The sequence below is a fragment of the Chiloscyllium plagiosum genome, unplaced genomic scaffold (genome assembly GCF_037043375.1).
Source record: "Chiloscyllium plagiosum isolate Xiang-an unplaced genomic scaffold, Cpla_swu_hap1 HiC_scaffold_14, whole genome shotgun sequence".
Lineage (NCBI taxonomy): Eukaryota > Metazoa > Chordata > Chondrichthyes > Orectolobiformes > Hemiscylliidae > Chiloscyllium > Chiloscyllium plagiosum.
Genome location: NW_028270152.1, coordinates 8,616,012 through 8,637,136, shown reverse-complemented (window position 1 = coordinate 8,637,136; position 21,125 = coordinate 8,616,012). Strand labels below are relative to the sequence as shown.

Genomic DNA, 21,125 nt, shown 5'->3' with positions numbered 1-21,125 from the left:
AATGGATATCTCTCATCCAGCAAGTTACATCACATTCGTGATTCTGGAATCTTGCTGTCGACTTAAGCTGCTCAGCAACAGGGAATATACTTCAAAACCAAAAAAACAGAAATTGTGGAAAGAACTCAGGATGTCTGGCAACATCTGTGGAGAGATAAGAGATGAGAGAGATAAGAGGGCTTCTGAAGGGTCACAATTATTTTTTTTCTCTCCACACATTTGCCAGACCTGCTGAGTTGTTCTAGCAATTTCTGTTTTTTCGTTTCTGATTTCTAGCATCTGCAGTTCTTTGGGTTTGTTTTTTTAAAACAAAATACTTTAAATACTCTTCATAGACTTGAAACTCTCTGGGGACATCTTGGGCAGCACAGTGGTTAGTATTGCTGCCTCACAGCACAGCACCAGGGTCCCAGGTTCAATTCCCACCTCGGGCAACTGTCTGTGTGGAGTTTGCACGTTCTCCCCGTGTCTGCGTGGGTTTCCTCCGGGTGCTCCGGTTTCCTCCCACTGTCCAAAGATGTGCAGGTCAGGTGGATTGGCCATGCTAAATTGCCCGTAGTGTTAGGTGAAGGGGTAAACATGGGGGAATGGGTCTGGGTGGGTTGCTCTTCGGGAGGGTCGGTGTGGACTTGTTGGGCCGGAGGGCCTGTTTCCATATTGTAGGTAATCTAATCTAATGTCTGTGACAGTCACTATACAAATAGACACAACAAGTTAGCCTCATCTCTCTGATATCAGTCTTGCCTCAGAATATGAGAGCCTTGAACCCAAAATCTAAGCTGACACTTGCAATGAAGTGCTGCAGGTCTTGTCATTTATTTAGGACATTACAGCAAGTTCCCATCTTTCCCCTCAGTTGGATGCAAGCAATCCAGATACAGAGAAGATATGAAGCCTCTTCTCTCAGTGATGGATTTGTGAAATTTCTTACCACAGAGGCTGGGGTCATTAAATTTATTCAAGACTGCGATAGACAGATTTTTAATCAGTAAGGGAATCAAGGGTTATGTGGTTAAGATAGGAAGGTAGAGCTGAGGATTAACAGTTCGGCCACAATCTCAAAAGAATAGCAGAGCAGACTCAATGGGCCAAATGGCCTACTTCTGTTACGTGTTATGGTCTTCTGATCCCATGGTCAGTATGACAGAAGGGTTCGCTCTGATGTCCTAACTTGTATTTGGCCCTTTAAAAACATCACAAAAACAGATTATCTGGTCAGTATAACATTGCCGTCTGTGGGTGGAAACTGGCTGTAGTGTTTCCAACAATACAAACAATGATAACGTTACAGGAGTATTTTGTTCGCTGTAAAGAACTCAAGGTTGTCTTGAAGTTATGAAAGGCATGACATCAACAATCACTAATTCTTTTTGCTTATCCACTGGAAGCAGAGTGAAAAAAAGGGAACTTATGCCATGCTTTATCTTGTGGCAATCCAGAATATTTGCCCTTGGTTTGGCGTGTTCCACAACAAAAACATTCCGTGGGGTGAGGGGAGTGTGGTGCCACAAAGAATGACAGCAATTTCCATTTGTACAGTAATTAAAGTAAAATAAAATGCCTCAAAACTTTAGTTACAGGACAATTTTGGAACAAAATTTGACACCAATCTCCATAAAGGAGATTAGAACAAGTGCTCAAAAGTTTGGTCAAATACTTTGATTTTTAAAAGTATCTCAACAGCAAAACAGAGTGGCAAAGATTCTTAGGAGGCCTCAGATTTCACAAATATTACCAATAGAGGCTTCACAATCTATATCATAAACCCACACAAAATATGAAGGTGCAACATGCATGTAGTCATACATTCATACAATGTGGAAATAGACCCTTTGGTCCATGCTGGCCAGGTTCCTAAAAATTAATTAGTCTCACTTGGTGACATTTGGCCCATATCCCTCCAAACTCTCTTTATCCAAATGTCTTTTAAATGTCATAACTGTACCTGCATCCACCACTTCCTCTGGCAGTTCGTTCCACACACAATCCCCTACTCTCCACGTAAATAAGTTGCCCCTCAGGACCTTTTTAAATTTTTTTCTCCTCACCTTAAAAATATGCCCCTTAGTTTTGAACTCCACCTCCCCCTCACCCCACCCAGAGGGAAAAGACACTTATTAAATTTTATCCATGCCCCTCATGATAGTATAAGCCTCCAGAAGGTCACCCCTCAACGTTCTACACTCTACTGAAGCCCCATCCTATCTGACCCATTTTTATAACTCAAACCCTCCATTCCTGGCGACATCCTGACAAATATTTTCTGAACCCTCTCCAATTTAATAATATCCTTCCTGTAACAGGGTGGCCAGAACTGTAGAGTACTCCAGATAAGGCCTCACCAACGTCCTGTACAACCTCAGCATGACGTCCCAACTCCTACACTCAAAAGGTCTGAACAATGAAGGGAAACGTGCTAAGGGCCTTCTTAACCACCCTGTCTACATATGACGCAAGCTTCAATAATTATGAACCTGAATTCCAAGACTTTGTCCTACAAAACTACCCAAGGCCCTTCTTTTAATTGGATGAGTCTTGCCCCTGTTTGTTTTACCAAAATGCAATACCTCACATTTATCCAAATTAAACTCCATCTGCCACTCTTCAGCTCATGGATCCAATTGATCAAAGATCTCTGTGCAATCTTAGACAACCTTCTTTACTGTCCACTATATCATCAATTTTGATGACATCCACAAACTTACTAACCATGCCTCCTATATATCATGTACTGAGGGAAAGTATGAAAGGCAATGTGTAGGCACATGTGTATCATTATCTGATTACGTTGCAATTTGAAGGAACAGATTCTCAGCTATTTAAAGTTGATCAAAGAAGAAAGCAAGATTCTACATCCCAAATGTAGGATTCATTTTCTCAAAATGGATTCTTCTTCAGCTTTGCTAGATTCTCCACCATATCATAAGACCATAAGACATAGGAACAGAAATTAGGCCATTCAGCCCATCAAGTCTGCTCTGCCATTCACAGTGCTAAGTTTCCTAACCCCATTCTCCCAATATCCCTTGATCACCCTGGATACTCAAAAACCTATCTCTGTCTTAAACATACACAATGACCTGGCCTCCACAGCCTTCTGTGGCAATACATTCCATAGGTTTACCACTCTCTGGCTGAAGAAGTTTCTCCTCATCTCCATTCTACAAGATCTTTCCTTTACTCTAAGGTTATGCCCTCCTAGTCTCTCACCAATCGAAATATCTTCAGAACATCTACTCAGTCCATCTATTCATATACTGAATGTTTCAATTAGGTCTGTCCACATCCTTCTAAACTCCATCAAGTATAAACCCAGAGTCCTCAAACATTCTTCGTATGTTAAGCTTTTCATTCCTGGGACCATTCTTGTGAACTTCCTCCCAACATGCTCCAGGTCAAGTACATCCTGACTGAGATTTGGGGCCCAAAACTGCACACAATACCCCAAATGTGGTCTGACCAGAGCCTGATAGAGCCTCAGGAGGTACATCCCTGCTTTTATATTCAAACCTTCTCAAAATAAATGTCATCATTGTATTTGCCTTCCTAACTACTGACTCAACCCACAAGTCTATCTTGAGAGAATCCTAGATTAGAACTCCAAAGTCTCTTTGCACCTCAGAATTCTGAAACTGCTCCCCATTTAGATAATACTCCATGCCTCTATTCTTCCTACCAAAGTGCATGACCTCATACTTTCCCACATTATACTCTATCTGCCACTTCTTTGCTCACTCTCCTAACCTGTCCAACTCCTCCTGCAGCCTCCCTGTCTCCTCAATGCAACCTGTCCCTCTACCTATCTTTGTATTGTCTGCAAACTTAGTCATAATGCCTTCAGTTCCTTCACCAGATCGTTCATGTATAAAGTGAAAAGTTGCGGTCCCAACACTGACCCTTATGGAACACCACTTGTCACCGGCTGCCATCTAAGGGAAGGACCATTTTGTCCCCACTCTCTGCTTTCTATCCAAGCTAAGCTTCTGTCATGCTGCCACCATGGGCCCTTATCTTACTCAGCACCTTGTCAAAGGCCTTCTTGACGTCCCGGTAGATAACATTCATTGGTTCTCCTTGGTCTAACCTGCTCACTACTTCAAAGAATTCAAGCAGATTTGTCAGGCATGACTGCCCCTTGATGAAACCATGCTGACTTTGACCTATTTTACTGTACGCTTCCAAACATTCAGAAATCTCATCCTTCACTATGGATTCCAGAATCTTACACACAATTGGTTTATAATTTTCCATATTTCACCTTGCTCCCATTTTAAAAAGGGGTGCCACATTCACGAATTTCCAGTCCTCTGGGACTCTCCCCGATTTGAGCGATTCCTGAAAGTTCACCAATAATGTCTCCACCATCTCTTCCGCTTTCTCCCTTGGAACCCAGTGCGTAGTCCATCTGGTCCAGATGATTTATCAATCTTCTCCTTGATGATAGCCAACATACTCAGGTCTGCCCCCTTACTCTCTTGAATTTTTGGGATATTACTCATGTCCTTTGCCATGAAGACTGATGCAAAGTAATTATCCAGTTCCTTAGCTATTTCCTTGATCCCCACTACAATGCTCCAATGTCATTTTCCAACAGCCTAATGTCCACCTTTGCATCTCTTTTGCCCTTTATATATCAAAAGAAACTCTTACAGTCTTCCTTTACATTCCTGGCTAGCTTATCCTCATAGTTACATCTTCTCCTTCCTTATTTCTTTTTTTGTTGACCTCCGTTGGTCTTTGTGAGCTTCCCAATCCTCTGCTTTCCCACTGCCCTTCACCACATTATATGCTTTCTCTTTTGCTTTTATGTTGAGCCCGACTTCCCTAGTCAGCCATGGTTGTCTCATCCTCCCTTTGGTATGGTTCTTCTTGTGTCTCTCTGCTGTGTCTCCTGAATTACTCCCAGAAACTCCTGTCATTCTGTTCTACTGTCTTTCCTGCTAGGCTCTTCTCTGTCAATTCTAACCAGCTCCTCCCTCATGCCTCTGGAGTTGCCTTTATTCAGCTGCAATACAGTCACCTCTGATTCTATCCTCTCCCTCTCAAATCGCACAGTAAATTCAATCACATTATTATCACTTTCTCCTACGGGTTCGTTCACTTTAGCTCCCTTATCAAGTCTGCCTTACTGCACAACACTAAATCCAGTATTGTCTGTTCCCTCGTGGGCTCCACCACAAGCTGCTCCAAAAAAACCATCTTGTAGGCATTCCACAAATTCCTTTTCTTGTAAGCCACCAACCTGATTTTCCCAGTCAACCTGCACATTGAAATCCCCCATGATCACCATAACTTTGCCTTTTCTATCTCCTGGTGTATGTTGCACGCCAGGTCCTGTATACTATTTGGAGCCCTTTACAGAACTCCAACACTTTTTTTTAAATTTGCAGTTCCTCAATTCTACCTACACACATTCTATACCATCTGACCCTACTTCATTTCTTACTGTTGATTTAATTTCATTTCTTACTAACAAGGCAACCTCAACCCCTCCGCTCATCTTTTCGATAGGATGTATGTCCTTGAATATTCAGCTCCCAATCATTATCACCTTGCAGCCAGGTCTCTGTGATGCCCACCACATCATACCTGCCAACTTTGATCTGTGCCACAAGCTCATTAACCTTATTCTTTATACTGCATGCAATCATATATAACACAGTCAGTCCTATATTAACCATCCCTCTTCTCAATGCCATTCATGTGTCCAGTGTGCTTCAAATTTGATTGCTATCAGTTTCCATACACGGTCCTATTTGCGTCTGTGCTGAAGATTTTAATAACCTATCTTGAGTTCTACATTCTCACTTTCTCCTTCAGAGTCAGAGTCAGAATCAATGAGGCGTCCAGCACTGAAACAGATCCTTCAGTCCAACACGTCCATGCCGACCAGATATCCTAACGTAATCTAGTCCTATTTGCCAGCACTCGGCCCATATCCATGTAAATCATTCCTATTCATATACCCATCCAAATGCCTTTTAAATGCTGTAATTGTGCCGGTCTTTACCACTTCCTCTGGCAGCTCATTTCATACACACTCCATACTCTGAAAAAGTTGCCCTTTAGGTTCCTTTTATATCTTTCTCCTCTCACCCTGAACCTATGCCCTCTAGTTCTGGACTCCCCCCAACCCATGGAAAAGACCTTGTCTATTCACCCTATCCATGCCCCCCATGATTTTATAAACCTTTATAAGGTCACCCCTCAGCCTCCGATGCTCCAGGGAAAGCAAACCCAGCTTATTCAGCCTCTCCATATAGCTCAATTCCTCCAACCCTGTCAACATCCTTGTAAATCTTTTCTGAACTCTTTCAGGTTTCACAACATCCAATAGGAGAGAGACCAGAATTGCAGATAATATTCTAAAAATGGCTTAACCAATGTCCTGCACAGCCATAACTTATAACTGAGCCCTCCTGTTCCCTCTCTCTCTCTCTCTCTCACCCCTTTTCCCCCCCCCCCCCCCCCTCACCCCCACCCAAACGTAGTTTCAAGCAGTGTATACAGCCCTAGTCATGCAATTTGCTAGGACTCTGGCCCCAGTATGGTTCAGATGAAGACCATCTCATCAGAACAGGTCCCTTCTTCCACAGTACTGGTGCCAATGACCCATAAATTCAAACCCATTTCTCCCACACCAATCTTTGAGCCATGCATTTACCTGCTAAGTCTTATTTGAACTTGTGCCAATTAGCTCATGGCTCAGGTAGTAATCCAGAGATTATCGCCATTTTGGTTCTGCTTTTTAATTTTGCTCCTAGTTGTTAATATTCCCTTCGAATAACCGCTGCCCTAGTTTTATCTATGTCATTGGTACATATGTGGATCACGACTACTGGGTCTTTACCCTCCCACTCCAAATTCCTCTGCAGCCCAGATGAGATATCCCATACCAGAGCACCAGAAAGGCAACACAACCTTCAGAACTCTTGATCGTGGTCACAGAGAACAGTGTCTATGCCACTAACTATATTATCCCCAATTACAATAACATTTTTCTTCCATAAAAATAAATAATGTTCATTTATATAGTGTCTTTCACAATCTCAGGACATCCAGATGCAATTAAATACTTTGTGTGTGATCACTGTTGTAATGTAGGAAACACACCAATCAACCTGCATACCACAAGATTCCAAAAGAAAAGCCAATGTGATAGTGCCCAGATCATTTTTTTTTGTTCTAAAGTAACACTGGTTAAGGGATAAATATCTGCCAGAGTTCCCCAGCTCATCTTCAATTCGATATTGAAAGCTTTAATTTAAAAAAAAAAATTGAAGAAACTCAGCAGGTCTGACAGCATCTGTAGAGAGAAAGCACATAGTTAATGCTTCAAAACCAGTGACCCTTCTGGACTCAAAACGTGAACTTTGTTTTCCGTCCAAAGATGCTGCCAGACCTATTGAGTTTCTCCAGCAATTTCTGGTTTTATTTCAGAACTTCACAACTCTTAGTTTTATCTTTGGGACATTTTCAGTCAACTGGAGGGAGCAGGCTTGTTTTTATCTAATATCGAATGATGCTGAATCAAAAGGTGTCAACTCATACAGCGCAGCAACTCTCCCTCAGATTTGTATCATCAGGAATGTCAACTTGGATTTTGTACACATGTCTCTGCAGCTTGGACCCACAATGTCTTGCCTCTGAGATAAGGGTGCACCAGCTGAGCTGGGAAAGAGAAATGTGAAAACAAAGCACTAGAACTTTCAGACAGACCTGTGTAATCGAGTAAGCCAGAGCAAGTACTGTAGTTATGGTCAAGACACGCTTGATGCTCGATTTACTTTCGAGGTGTCCTAGGTCCAGAAGAATGAGAAAACAAAAAAGGTACATTATAATCAGTTGATTTTCATGTAGTGAATACAAAAGTACTATTTTCTAATTAACTAGTAGGAGCTATCATTTCTACAGCACCTTTAACATAGTAGAATGCTTCTCAGGAGCATTGCCAAGATCACTTTGACACTGATCTACCCTAGGGTTCATGAATGCAGATGACCAAAAGCTTGGTCAAAGAGATAGGTTTCAAGGAATGTCTTAAGGAAGATTGAGAGGTAGAGGGACAGGGATGTTCAGGGAGGACTTCCACAGGTTTGTGCCCAGGCAGTTGGAGCCAACAATGGTGGAGCAAATAAAATCAGGCTTCCATGAAATTCAGAATTAGAAGACCACAGAAATATCATATGGATTTAGGTTTGCACACTGAGCTGGAAGGTTCATTTTCAGACTTTTCCATCACCTAGTACAGTGACAAAACGTCTGAAAATGAACCTTCCAGCTCAGCGAGTAAACCTACATCCAGAACTCAACCTGAGCTACAAATCTTCTCAAAACTCACTAAGATATCAGATGGATTTAGGATTGGAAGACTTTACAGAAGTAGGGAGGTGCAAGACCATCAAGAGTTTCAAAAACAAGGGCAGGAACCTCAAAATCAAGAGCTTGCTCAACTGAGAGCCAAAGTCATCAAATTGACAGAACTTAACAACTTACCAAAAGCCAAACCTAATATTATTACACTCAGCTCAGTCGCCAACAGAAAGAATCGTGAGATCTCCCAAAGAATCTAAAAAAGAAATAGCAAATCTATCAATCACGAGTGGACGAAATGCTCAGAATATTTTACTACTCATTTCAAATGCTGGGCCAAGCTGTGGACATCCCATTGTTTCCAGGTCTCACTTATCGAAACTCTCACACAAAGAATCACAGAGGTGAGGAAAGCAGTTGAACCTGTAACTCATGACTTCCTGAAAACCCTCTTTGCCTGAATTAAAAAGGACAGATTTTAGGGCTTGGCACAGATCTGCAGTATGGTGGATTAGCCAAGCAAAAGAAATTTCAATTGTGGACTTCCGGAACCACAACAAACTTGTTCCATGGCCATCATTTCTGTCCCTTTTCCTGGTCATTGAGCAAATTGGAGCAAAGTTTCTGACATTTTATCACTATCACTAAGATTGCTTACTTCCATTGCGAGGACAGAGCCAACTCTACCTCAGTTTATCTGCTGCTGAAACCAGTCACACCTTTGTCACCCTTTTACGTTGCACATATACTAATTTAAGGCTTTTCTGGCCCAGCCTCCCATACTGCATAAAATCATTCAAAGCTCTACTACCCAAATCCTACCTCACACTAAGTCCCTTTCACCGGGGTTTCTGTTCCTGGTGCCATCAAATGATGCCTTCATGGAAGTGTAAATCGGTGGATGGGGGAAAGTGAGAAACAGGACTGAGCTCCAATGTGAGACCTTTCAGGTTCAGGCAGCCAAACAGCTCTGCTTGTCACACCCGAAAGCAAAAGGACATTTTAGGGCTAGTGCCAAGGCAAAGTGCCACTGTTGGGACTGTACCCTGATGGGGTCACCAATGTCCTCAGGAAAAGAAGACAAGAAAGAAAGGCTCAAAATCTTCTGAATGCTGGACTGAAATAAAGTTGATTTAAATCAAGGAAGTTCCTCCTCTTTTCCTCGAGTACGCTTCTTTCCAGATTAAAGAATAAATCCCTATTTTCTGACAACGGTGTGATACACCAAACTGAACCCAAAATGTTGTATAAGAAAGCATCTGGTCTGTTTATACTGATGGCTACAGACCCTAGATAACAGCAATGAGGATTCATTGCTGAGTGCATTCTACCCAAGGCTTCAAACCAGCCCCGAAAGACTTTAAAACTTGTCTTTCTGCATAGTAACAATTCTGTTACTGTGACATATAAATCTAAGGGCAAACAGGTTGGGGGGGCGGGTCATGCATTATCCCGAACTTACCTTGTCTGTTACTATAGCTACTGTGGATGCACTGACTGTCATGGAAACAATAGCACGTGTGATGCCCACTGTTGCAACGACAAACACCTGCAAAAGAAAAATCATCTGGATAAGCTTTTTGGAAAAGGCATTTCTTCACAGAATGTGGATGTTGCTGGCTCAGCCAATACTGTTATCCATCCCTAAATATCCTCGAAAGCTGGTGGTTGTCCACCTTGTTGAACTGCTGTGGTCCACCTTGTGTGGGCACACTTGCTGTTGGATAAGGATTTTGGGCCAATGACACTAAACAGAGTAATAGATTTCTAAATCAGGATGGCGAGTAGCTTGGAGGGGAACTTGCAGGTGACAGCACTCCCATACATTTGCATTTGATATCTCCATCTGGGTCCAATTTTTATGGACTAGGCTTGTATTTCCTCAAGAATACAAAGTTAAGAGGTCACCTAAGGCACAGAGTTTAAGATGACTACAAAACATTCCTATGATCAACAGAAACAGTTTCCTCTGGTGGGAAAGTCAAGGACAAAAGAGGCAGAACCTGAAAATTTGAGTCGAGGGTGATTTCAGGAACCATTTCTTCACACTTTCCCCCTCAACACTCCAAACAAAAAACTACTAAGGTTGGAAAACTTTCACACAGATTGATCATGTTTTCCCCAGTCAAAGCAATTAAAGGGATACGAAACCAAGGCACATAAATGGAGTACTCCAAAACTAAAATAAAGTTCACCATAAGTCAACATCTACAAGGATCTGTACTCTACCACAAGCAACACATATACTTTTGGACCTTCCACATCTCAATGTCTCCAAACCCCATCACTGAGCCAATAAAGATCATGCCTAAGAAAATGTGGGAGAGAAGAATCTGGAAAAGATGTTAAGGTTGAAAAAGATACACAGTCTCCACGAATATGTTTCCCTGAAGCTATAAAAGCGCTCATGAAAATTTCAGGCTTTTACAGAGACAAACATTTTGTCATCTTATGATGAGGGAGTTTGTTAGTAATCTAACCTGCAAACCAAAATCGGTTTATGTGACAGTGGATCTTTGAGGTGGGGGTCATTTTCCAGTTCTGGCACCTGGCTAGTCACCAATGGCAGACTGAACCTCTCCCCTGCAACAAATCAAAAGCTCCCCTTAACCACACGAGCCAACAATTTCAGCAGACACTCCCACTGCAGTACTGCTGGTGGTGTCATAAAAGACATGAAGCCAAGACTGCCTGCTTGTCCAGGTGGACCATTCAAAAAAAAAAATCCAGCATTTCTCTGAAGGCAGCAAGCTTGTTCTTCACTACTTTCTCCACTAGCACTCCACGCAATAGGTTCACTGGTCATTATCCTCATCATTGTTAAATCCTATATTGTGCAAAATAGCTGCCACATCCACTTATGTAATGATGATGATGATTACACTTCAAAGTTCACCACCCTTTAAAACAAATGTGCTTTCGTTTCAAAAAGAAAAATCACTCTTGGAATGAACAGCATTGGTGGGGAGGTTGATAATCATTCCCCCTTCCAAGTCAGTTTCAGGAAATAGTGCAAACGTGCCTTCTTGAACACCTACAGTGCTATTAGGGAGGGAAGTAAACTAATTTGACCCAGACATGACCAAAGAATGGCCAAATACATTTTTATATATTTGCAGCACTTGGCATTCCAGGTGGAGATAGTGGATTTGGAAGGTCCTGCTGAAGATGCCTTTCTAAAGTTGTTGCATTATATCCTGCAGAGCAGTAAGATGTTGTAATAGATACAAATACTTTTACACACACATACCGCACATAGCTCTAATGCTGGGGAGTTTTTCTTTCCCCACAGGATAGGCCATGCATTTCTTGCACTTACGCAAACTTCTTACTTCCAGATTTTCCCTGGGGTGGGGGAAATCCAGAACTAGAGGGCATAGGTTTAGGGAGAGAGGGGAAAAAAAAATTTTAAAAAGAGACGTAAAGGGCAACTTTTTTCAAGCAGAGGGAGGAGCGTGTATGGAATGAGCTGCCAGAGGAAGTGGTGGAAGCTGGTACAATTACAACATTCTCAAACTCACTACCAACATTTAAAAGACACCTGGATGGGTATAGGATTAGGAAGGGTTTAGAGGGACATGGGCTTCATCAGGTCCACGATCACCTGAAGAAGGAGCAGCGCTCAGAAAGCTAGTGCTTCCAATTAATCCTGTTGGACTATAACCTGGTGTTGTGATTTTTAACTCCCGTTTGTGTATTTCTATATTGAAGGTCCACTCATGCCAAATTTAATTTAAAAAATTTAAACGCTTATTGCTGATGTTTTACTGAGATTGTTTTGCCACCAATTAGCTCTTTTCTGTAATGGCCACCAAACCCACAACCCAAACCTGCTGCCAAAGAATTGACTAACTGGTTTACGAAACAAATCTGAGCATGCAAATGAGTTCATTGAGGAGTCTGCCTGCTAACTCTATAGGGCATAGCTGGAAGTTTCTATTTATTGTCTTCAATTTAATTTTACAAAGAGCGAGATATTTCCCACTTAGAGCATAGAGCTGGGCAGCATGGAAACAGACCCTTCAGTCCAACTCGTCCATACTGACCAGATATCCTAATCTAATCCCATTTGCCAGCGAGATATTTCCCACTTAGAGCATATCCAAATCATGACAAACAGGAGTAGTCATACACCATTGACATTACAATTATTCTACTGAAATCTACTGATTTCTATCACAAACCTGCTTAATAACTGAGCACCCGCAACTCTCTGGGTTAGGGAATTCCAGAAATTCACCCATAATGAAGAAATTCTCTCAGCTGAGCATTTAAATGGCCTAAGCCCTTACACTGAAATTATGTCATTTAACATAAGACTCAGCCAGGGGAACAGCTCATGTACACCCACCTTGTCACACCCTCTAGGAATTGCATAAAATACAACACAGCAGCCACCCCTCAATTTTCAAAAATTGAGGGAACACAGACAGACAAGTCTCCATGACCTCCCTACACAAAATCTTAAAATACCAGGCATTAGTTTGGTGAACTTCTGTTTCACTCCTTGTGGCAAGTAAACCTAATATCTTATTTAAGTGGACCAAAACAGCATACAATACAAAAAAAAGAGATCTCACCAAAACTCTTAAGCAGCTGCAGCAATCTTTACTGCTATACTCAATTCCCCTTGAATCCATAACCTTCATATTCAGAGGCAATAGTTTTTCTACCATTTTGGAGGATGCTCCTCCAAGTGTCCTGTCCAATACTTATCAAAATGCAGACTTACTGATTATTATTGAATTGTGGTTTTATCACAATTTGTTGAGGTAGCATGCTCAAAGTCAAACCCCAGCTGCCAGAGGTTTCACAAATGTGAAAAGGTTTAATTAAACCACCAAAGTCCCTAATTTATCTAGCCACCAGGCCCAGGTTAAAATAAAACATTCACCAGGTTTCTGCACTTTAAATGAAGAAACAGCCATTTATTGCAAACAGATTGTTTTTAATAAATGATTAATAACAAACAAATTGATAACTTACAACTCTATAATTTAAACTCTCCCTTTTAAAAAGAATCCCATTTAGCTACACCCAAAGAGACAAGACACAAATACTGGTGGGAAGGAACAAAACGTCATTAGTGAAGCACAGTTCTGGCACCAGTCCAGATTGCAGGCATTAATGAGAGGTTTTCTCTCAGTTCCCTTCTGGCTCCTTTTAACTCAGGAGGACAGGAGATTGCGGACATATCAATCCTCAACATTTTATTCACTGGTCGAGGATTCGCCCTTTCAGTCTCTGAAGGTGGTTATCCCTTTTTTTAAATCCTTCATTTCTGCCACACTGCCCCAACACAAAGCTGTAGGCGCTTGCTCAGGAAGCAATCGAGAGGTCGTTACTCCTAAACGCACACAATTGGTCCTGGTTGAAAAGCCAATCAAGAGTGCCCCTGCAGTCACACCCACAGGGCAGAAATGTCGAGCCTCCACCTCCCACATTTGAATAAAACAACATCTTATAAACAATGTGTCCCGGTTGTACTGATTATAAGGAAGTCAGCCAGATTAACCTCATAGGAGTTCCCTGATTGGACTCTTAACAGGCCAGGGTAACAGATAGGAACAGAGGTGTCAGACATCCTGTTCACTCTGGGAGCTGGTTCAGAGGGAGCTAGATAACGTCAAGGACTTTCCTTGTGTCAATAAAGGGTGACTTATGGAGTCATAGAGAAGCATGGAAACAGATCCTTTGGACCTACTTGTCCATGCGGACCAGAAATCCTTTGCCTAATCTAGTCCCATTTGCCAGCACTTGGCCCACATCCCTCTAAACCCTTCCCATGCATGTACCCATCTAGATGCCTTTTCAAGTGCTGTAATTGTACCAGCCTCCACCACTTCTTCTGGCACCTCATTCCATACATGCACCACCCTGTGTGTGAAAAGTTGCCCCTTAGGTCCCTTTTAAATGTTTCCCTCTCACCTTAAACCTATGCCGTCTAGTTCTGAACTCCCCCCACCCCAGGGAAAAGACCTTGTCTATTCACCCTATCCATGCCCCTCATATGCCACAAAATGCCCAACATATACAAGTTGAATTTCATTTGGTTAAGTGGCCACAGACTTTAATCTCCTGCCTTCTAATTATGTTAAAATACACTGGTTCCAAAGACAAAAACAAAAATTGTTGGAAAATCTCAGCATGTCTGGCAGAATCTGTGGAGAGAGATCAGAGTTAATGTTTGGGGTCGAGTGACCCTTCCTCAGAACCGATGGTAGCTAGTAAAATGTCTGTTTATATGCAGATGATGATGGGGTGGGGATACAGCCCAAAGAGAGACAAGGACACTTGGACAGACAAAGGATTAGATAACAATCTGGCTAGGAGGGTGAATGGCTGTAAATAGCCAAGAATGGATTGTGTAATAGCAGACTGTGTGATTACAAGGCCTGGTGTGTGGGTTTGGGGAAAGGATGGGTATAAGAATAGGGAGGGTTTGGAGGAATTGGGCCAGATGCTGGCAGGTGGGACTAGATTGGTTTGGGATATCTGGTCGGCATGGACAGGTTGACCAAAGGGTCTGTTTCCATGCTGTACATCACTATGAATCTATGGGAAAGCTCAAGCCCTTAAGTTATTGAACTCGCTACAGGGACCTCCAGCAGAACACTAGGTGGTGTTCTTCCAACTTCCACACTGAGACAGAGATGTTCCCATGGAACAGGGTGGTGTGTTGAAGTTGAGCATGTTGCTAGAAAACGTACAGCAGGTCAGGTAGCATCCAAGGAGCAGGGAAATCAACATTTCGGGCCAGAGCCCTTCATCCTGATTAACTTGTATATGTGCTTTTCCAGCTGAAATACTCCAATACAGGCAACGTTCTGGTGAATGTCCTCTTTGTCCTGAATACAGTCAAGCTGTTGAGTGTTGTTTGACTCATCTAGGCAAAAGGAGAGCATTCCATTACACTCTTGAAATGCTCTCCATTTTGCTCTCCTTTGTCTCTAAACTGTCAAATCTGTCATTCCTTCTGGTTCTGCTGAAAAAGGAAAATCTGGAATGTTAAGTCTTGTTTCTATCTCCGTAGATGTCGATGACTTGTTGAGTGTTTCCCAAAGTTTCTGTTTAAATTTCAAGATTTCCAGCATCTGTAGTTCTGCAGGGTTCTACTGTCATTGACAACTATGTTGAACTCACTGATCACCAGCCTTCGAGATTGGACATGTCAAAACTGGCAAGCATGTTAGAGCCAGGCAGCACAAAGCAACAGCCCAACCTCTTCAAAGCCGATGTCAAGTTAACCAAGAATGGCCAGGAAATAAACACACAGAAAAGAAGGGCAAATGAAAAGAAACTAGCTTATTTCTTCAGTTCTGCTTTCTCTACACAGACACTGCTAAGTTTTCCTAGCAATCTGTTTTTGATTTTTAGTTCTTCAGTTGATTGATCCAAACCATTATTCTGTTCCTTTCCAAAGGTGCATCCTGACCTTCTGGGGTTTTCCATCTTTTGCTCTAATTTCAGATTTCCAATGTCCATCATAGTTAGTTCTTGAACAACCCTTGTTAAATTAGAAAGCGAAGTGAAGTGAAAGTTTGATGAAACATTATAGACCTGAATCATCAACTCTTTCTGTCTTTACACATGCTACCAGGCTTGCTTCCAGTTTTTATTTCCAGTATCCACAGTGGTGCGCTCTTGTAACTCAGTAGAGGAAGTTGTGAGAAACTAGATCTTTTCCACTTCTTTCTTGACCTGCGCCATGTGCTGCATTATAATTAACAGTTTGAATAACCGACTTCAGATGACTCGGAGCTTCAGAACAGCCAGTTCAAATCTTTAACAATGTGAAGCATGTCTCATTGGATAGGACTCTCACCTCAGAAGCTGAGAGTATAAACATCATCCTAATCTTGAGCTCATTATCCAGGCTGATGCTCAGAGTGCAGTATTGAGGCAGTGCAGCAGTCAGGGTTTAATATAAACAATGATTGAGCATCCAATGCCCTCTAGGATAGAGGTTGCAAACTGTCACAACAAACTGAGTGAATACATATCTCCTCATTGATCTTAAAAGGGAGGACCTCTTCACCAAGGACTAAGAGTTGAGTTCTAGACTCTTGACAAGATAGTAAACGGAGGGTTACACTTTAAAGGAGGGTAGAGTCATAGAACCATACAGCACAGAAACAAGACCATTTGGTCCAACTCATCCATGCTAACCAGGTTTTCCAAACTAAGCTAGCCCCCATTTACCTGCATTTGGCCAATATCCCTCTAAATCTTTCATATTCATGGACCTAATATTTTTTGGAATGTTGTAACTGTACTGCACTTGCATCTACCATTTCCTCTGGCAGGTTGTTACATATATGAACCGTGTGAGAGAAGGTTGCCCCTCAGGTCCCTTTTAAATCTTTCCCCTCTCACCTTAAACCTATGCCCTCTAGTTTTGGATTCCCCTGTTCATGACAAAAGATCTTTGCTACTTCACCCCATCTGTGCCCATGATTTTATAAGCTTCTATAAAAGGTCAGCCTCCGACACTCCAGGGGGAACAAAAATCATAGCCTGTGCAGACTCTCCTTACAATCAAGCCCTCCAGTAACATCCTTGTAAGTCTTTTCTGCATCCTTTCCAATTTAATAATATTCTTCCTACAGCAGGGTGACCAGAATTGTACACAGTACTTCAAACATCCTGTACAGCCACAATTTGACATCCCAACACTGGGTGGAGTTCAGAAAAGGTTTATAAAAATGGTTCCAGGCATGCAGAATTTTAGTAAGTTGGACATGCCGGAAAGCTTTTCTTCGAGGTGAAGGTTGCAGGGAGATCACACAGAGGTTTCCAAAGACAGTAAATTGGGAGAAAATGTTCCCATTTGTGAAAATATTGAAAAACGACAGGGCACAGATTTAAAGCAAAAAGGTGAAAGAGGTAAAAATCTTGTCTCGCATCAAAGTGTCTAGTACTGCCAGTATGTCAGGTTACATGTTCCTTCAAAAGAGAATCAGATGGTTAGTGGCAAGGGGAAACTGTGTGCAGGATTACAGGGAGAAGACAGGTGTATGGTACTGAGTGAACTGCACATTTGGATAATGGCACAGATTACGATAGACTGAATGGTCTCTTTCAGTGGTGTAAAAATTCTGAGATTCTGTGAATGACCTAAAGTACAAGCTATAAAACTAAAATTTAAGTGCTGTCACTATTGTAATATAGAGATGGGTCATCAATTTAGAGTCACAGATGTACAGCATGGAAATAGACCCTTCAGTCCAATTCGTCCATGCCGACCAGAGATCCTAAATTAATCTAGTCTCATCTGCAAGTGTTTGGCCCATATCCCTCTGAGGAGAAAGAGAGATCAGAATCAAAAATTGTGGGGCTGAAAAAGCACATCAGGTCACGCAGCATTCGAGGAGTAGGAAAGTTAGTGTTTCGGGCAGGAGCCCTTCATCAGGATTAAGATGAGACCCCCACCCGCCTATTCCTCTCTCAGCCCCCTTTACCCCTCCCCCCCACATTCCTGATGAAGGGCTTCTGCTCGAAATGTTGATTCTCCTGCTCCTTGGATGCTGCCTGACCCTGCTGTGCTTTTCCAGCACCACATTTCAACACATTTCCTCTAAACCCTATCTGTTCGTGCAACCATCCAGATGCCTTTTAAATACTGTAATTCTAAGTATGTAAGTTAGCTCAATGAGCTTGAAGGTTTGTTTTCAGACATTTCATCACCATACTAGGTAACGTCATAAGTGAGAGTCTCTGGTGAAGTGCTGGTGGTACGTCCCACCTCTGTTTATAGGTCTTGGTTTCTTAAGGTTGGTGATGTCATTTCCAGTTCTTTTCTTCCCTTGGTTTGGGCCTACCACTCAGCAAATGTCTCAACCGCTCTTCACAAAAAAAAATCCAGGACAAAATATACCTCTTAAAGCTGTGGTATTTTCATGTAATGGTTGAGGAATAACTGTTGACCAAGATACTAGCAGAACTCCCCTGTCCTTCGTTGAAATTGAACCCTATCTTTTACATCTGCTCATAGTATACTGGACCTCACCGTCTCATCACAAAGAAATGGTAAACATGACAATGCAGCCCATCCACAGTACTGCACGCGTCAGCCTACATGCATGTGTTAAATCACAAAGTAGATCTCCAGAATGGAGGTGGAAATGTGTTGCTGGAAAAGTGCAGCAGGTCAGGCAGCATCCAGGGAACAGGAGAATCGACGTTTCGGGCATAAGCCCTTCTTCAGGAATGGGGAAGGTTTGTCCAGCAGGCAAAGATAAAAGGTAGGGAGGAGGGACTTGGGGGAGGGGCTTCAGAAATGTGATAGGTGGAAAGAGGTCAAGGTGAGGGTGATAGGTCAGACTGGGGTGGGGGCGGAGAGGTCGGGAAGAAGTTCTCAGGTTAGGAAGGCGGTGCTGAATTTGATGGATTTGACTGAGACAGGGTGGGGGTGGGGGGGGGGGGGGGGGGGAAGGGGAAATGAGGAAACTGGTGAAATCCGAGTTCATCCCTTGTGGCTGGAGGGTTCCTAGCCGGATGATGAGGCGTTCTTCCTCCAACCGTCGTTTTGTTGTGGTCTGACGATGGAGGAGTCCAAAGACCTGCATATCCTTGGTGGAGTGGGAGGGGGAATTGAAATGTTGAGCTACAGGGTGGTTGGGTTGGTTGGTCCGGGTGTCCCAGAGGTGTTCTCTGAAATGCTCCGCAAGTAGCCGGCCCGTCTCCCCAATATAGAGGAGGCCACATCGGGTGCAGAGGATGCAATAGATGATATGTGTGGAGGTGCAGGTGAATCTGTGGCGGATATGGAAGTTTCCTTTGGGGCCTTGGAGGGAGGTGAGGGGGGAGGTGTGGGCGCAAGTCTTGCACCTCCTGCGGTTGCAGGGGAAGGTGCCGGGAGTGGAGGTTGGGTTGGTGGGGGGTGTGGATCTGACGAGGGAGTCCACCGCATCCCTTCCACTTCCCGCTCCTCCGCCCTTGAACCCCGCCCCTCCAACCGCCACCAGGAGAACACCCCACTGGTCCTCACCTACCACCCCACCAATCTCCATGTACAGCGCATCATCCGCCGTCATTTCCGCTACCTCCAAAGGGACCCCACCACCAAGGATATATTTCCCTCCCCTCCCCTATCAGCATTCCGTAAAGACCACTCCCTCCGTGACTCCCTCGTCAGATCCACACCCCCCACCAACCCAACCTCCACTCCCGGCACCTTCCCCTGCAACCGCAGGAGGTGCAAGACTTGCGCCCTCACCTCCCTCCAAGGCCCCAAAGGAAACTTCCATATCCGCCACAGATTCACCTGCACCTCCACACATATCATCTATTGCATCCTCTGCACCCGATGTGGCCTCCTCTATATTGGGGAGACAGGCCGGCTACTTGCGGAGCGTTTCAGAGAACACCTCTGGGACACCCGGACCAACCAACCCAACCACCCTGTAGCTCAACATTTCAATTCCCCCTCCCACTCCACCAAGGATATGCAGGTCTTTGGACTCCTCCATCGTCAGACCACAACAAAACGACGGTTGGAGGAAGAACGCCTCATCATCCGGCTAGGAACCCTCCAGCCACAAGGGATGAACTCGGATTTCACCAGTTTCCTCATTTCCCCTCCCCCCACCCTGTCTCAGTCAAATCCATCAAATTCAGCACCACCTTCCTAACCTGAGATCTTCTTCCCGACCTCTCCGCCCCCACCTATCACCCTCACCTTGACCTCTTTCCACCTATCACATTTCCGACGCCCCTCCCCCAAGTCCCTCCTCCCTACCTTTTATCTTAGCCTGCTGGACAAACTTTCCCCATTCCTGAACAAGGGCTTATTCCCGAAACGTCGATTCTCCTGTTCCCTGGATGCTGCCTGACCTGCTGCGCTTTTCCAGCAACACATTTCCAGCTCTGATCTCCAGCATCTGCAGACCTCACTTTCTCCTCCAGAATGGAGGGTCAAATAAATGGGGGATGCACAGTGGGCCAGAATTGGAGTATCAATACTGTCAGTCCAGTGGATGCATGTGGGGAATGAGGTGGTGTATAGAAGCACGAGATTATCTGGGGCGAGATGATCTGAGAGTCATTATGCAGCAGCTCAAGAGTTTCTAGTTCGATTAGATTGCTCGGACATCTTGCAGACATCCTGCGTTTCACACCAAATTGCTGTGGTGTTGTAGAAGACTTACCAGTATGTAGAATGTAGTGAAGATGGGACTCGATGTGGCCCGAATTTTTGCTCTTGCCGATGGAAGTTTCCAGAGCAAGAATGTGAAGAAAAGCACATTGGGGATCAGGAGGAAGACATCCCAGAATCGCACTCTGAGGAAATGAGGCAATTAAAAGTGCGTTAGAAATGATCGGAAAGTCTGGCAGGCACACAATTTTGCAACAACTTACATTTGTTACATTTACTTATCCTTGAAAGTTGCCACTCAGGGTTAATAGGGTTGTTAAGAAGGCATACAGTGTGTTAGTTTTCACTGGTAAAGGGATTGGTTTTGAAGCCATGAGGTCATGCTGCAGCTGTACAAAACTCTGGTACGGCCACACTTGGAGTATTACATACAGTTCTGGTCACCGCATTATAGGAAAAATGTGGAAGCTTTGGAAAGGGTTCAGAGGAGAATTACGAGGATGTTGCCTGCTATGGAGGGAGGGGTCTTCAAGGAAAAGCTGAGGGACTTGAGGCTATTTTTGTTAGAGAGAAGAAGGTTGAGAGACGGCTTAATTGAGATATATCAGATAATCAGAGGGTTAGATCGGGTGGACAGTGAGATTCCTAGCACGAGGGGACATAGCTTTAAATTGAGGGGTGATAGACATAGGACAGATATCAGAGGTCGTGTATT

At 43.4% G+C, this 21,125-nt stretch overlaps 1 protein-coding gene across 3 annotated transcripts in view; it reads right to left on the bottom strand.

The window, feature by feature from the left end:
- tpra1 (transmembrane protein, adipocyte asscociated 1) overlaps positions 1-21,125 on the bottom strand; it is a 74,669-nt gene that overhangs the window by 18,749 nt on the left and 34,795 nt on the right. For all 3 annotated transcript variants that reach the window (XM_087994065.1, XM_087994064.1, XM_087994066.1), the window contains exons 3-6: positions 20,463-20,595; positions 9,776-9,862; positions 8,497-8,569; positions 7,720-7,799 (exon numbers count right to left, since the gene is read on the bottom strand). In XM_087994065.1, coding sequence (XP_087850191.1) covers positions 7,720-7,799; positions 8,497-8,569; positions 9,776-9,862; positions 20,463-20,595 — 373 coding nt within the window. The remainder of the gene's footprint in view (positions 1-7,719; positions 7,800-8,496; positions 8,570-9,775; positions 9,863-20,462; positions 20,596-21,125) is intronic.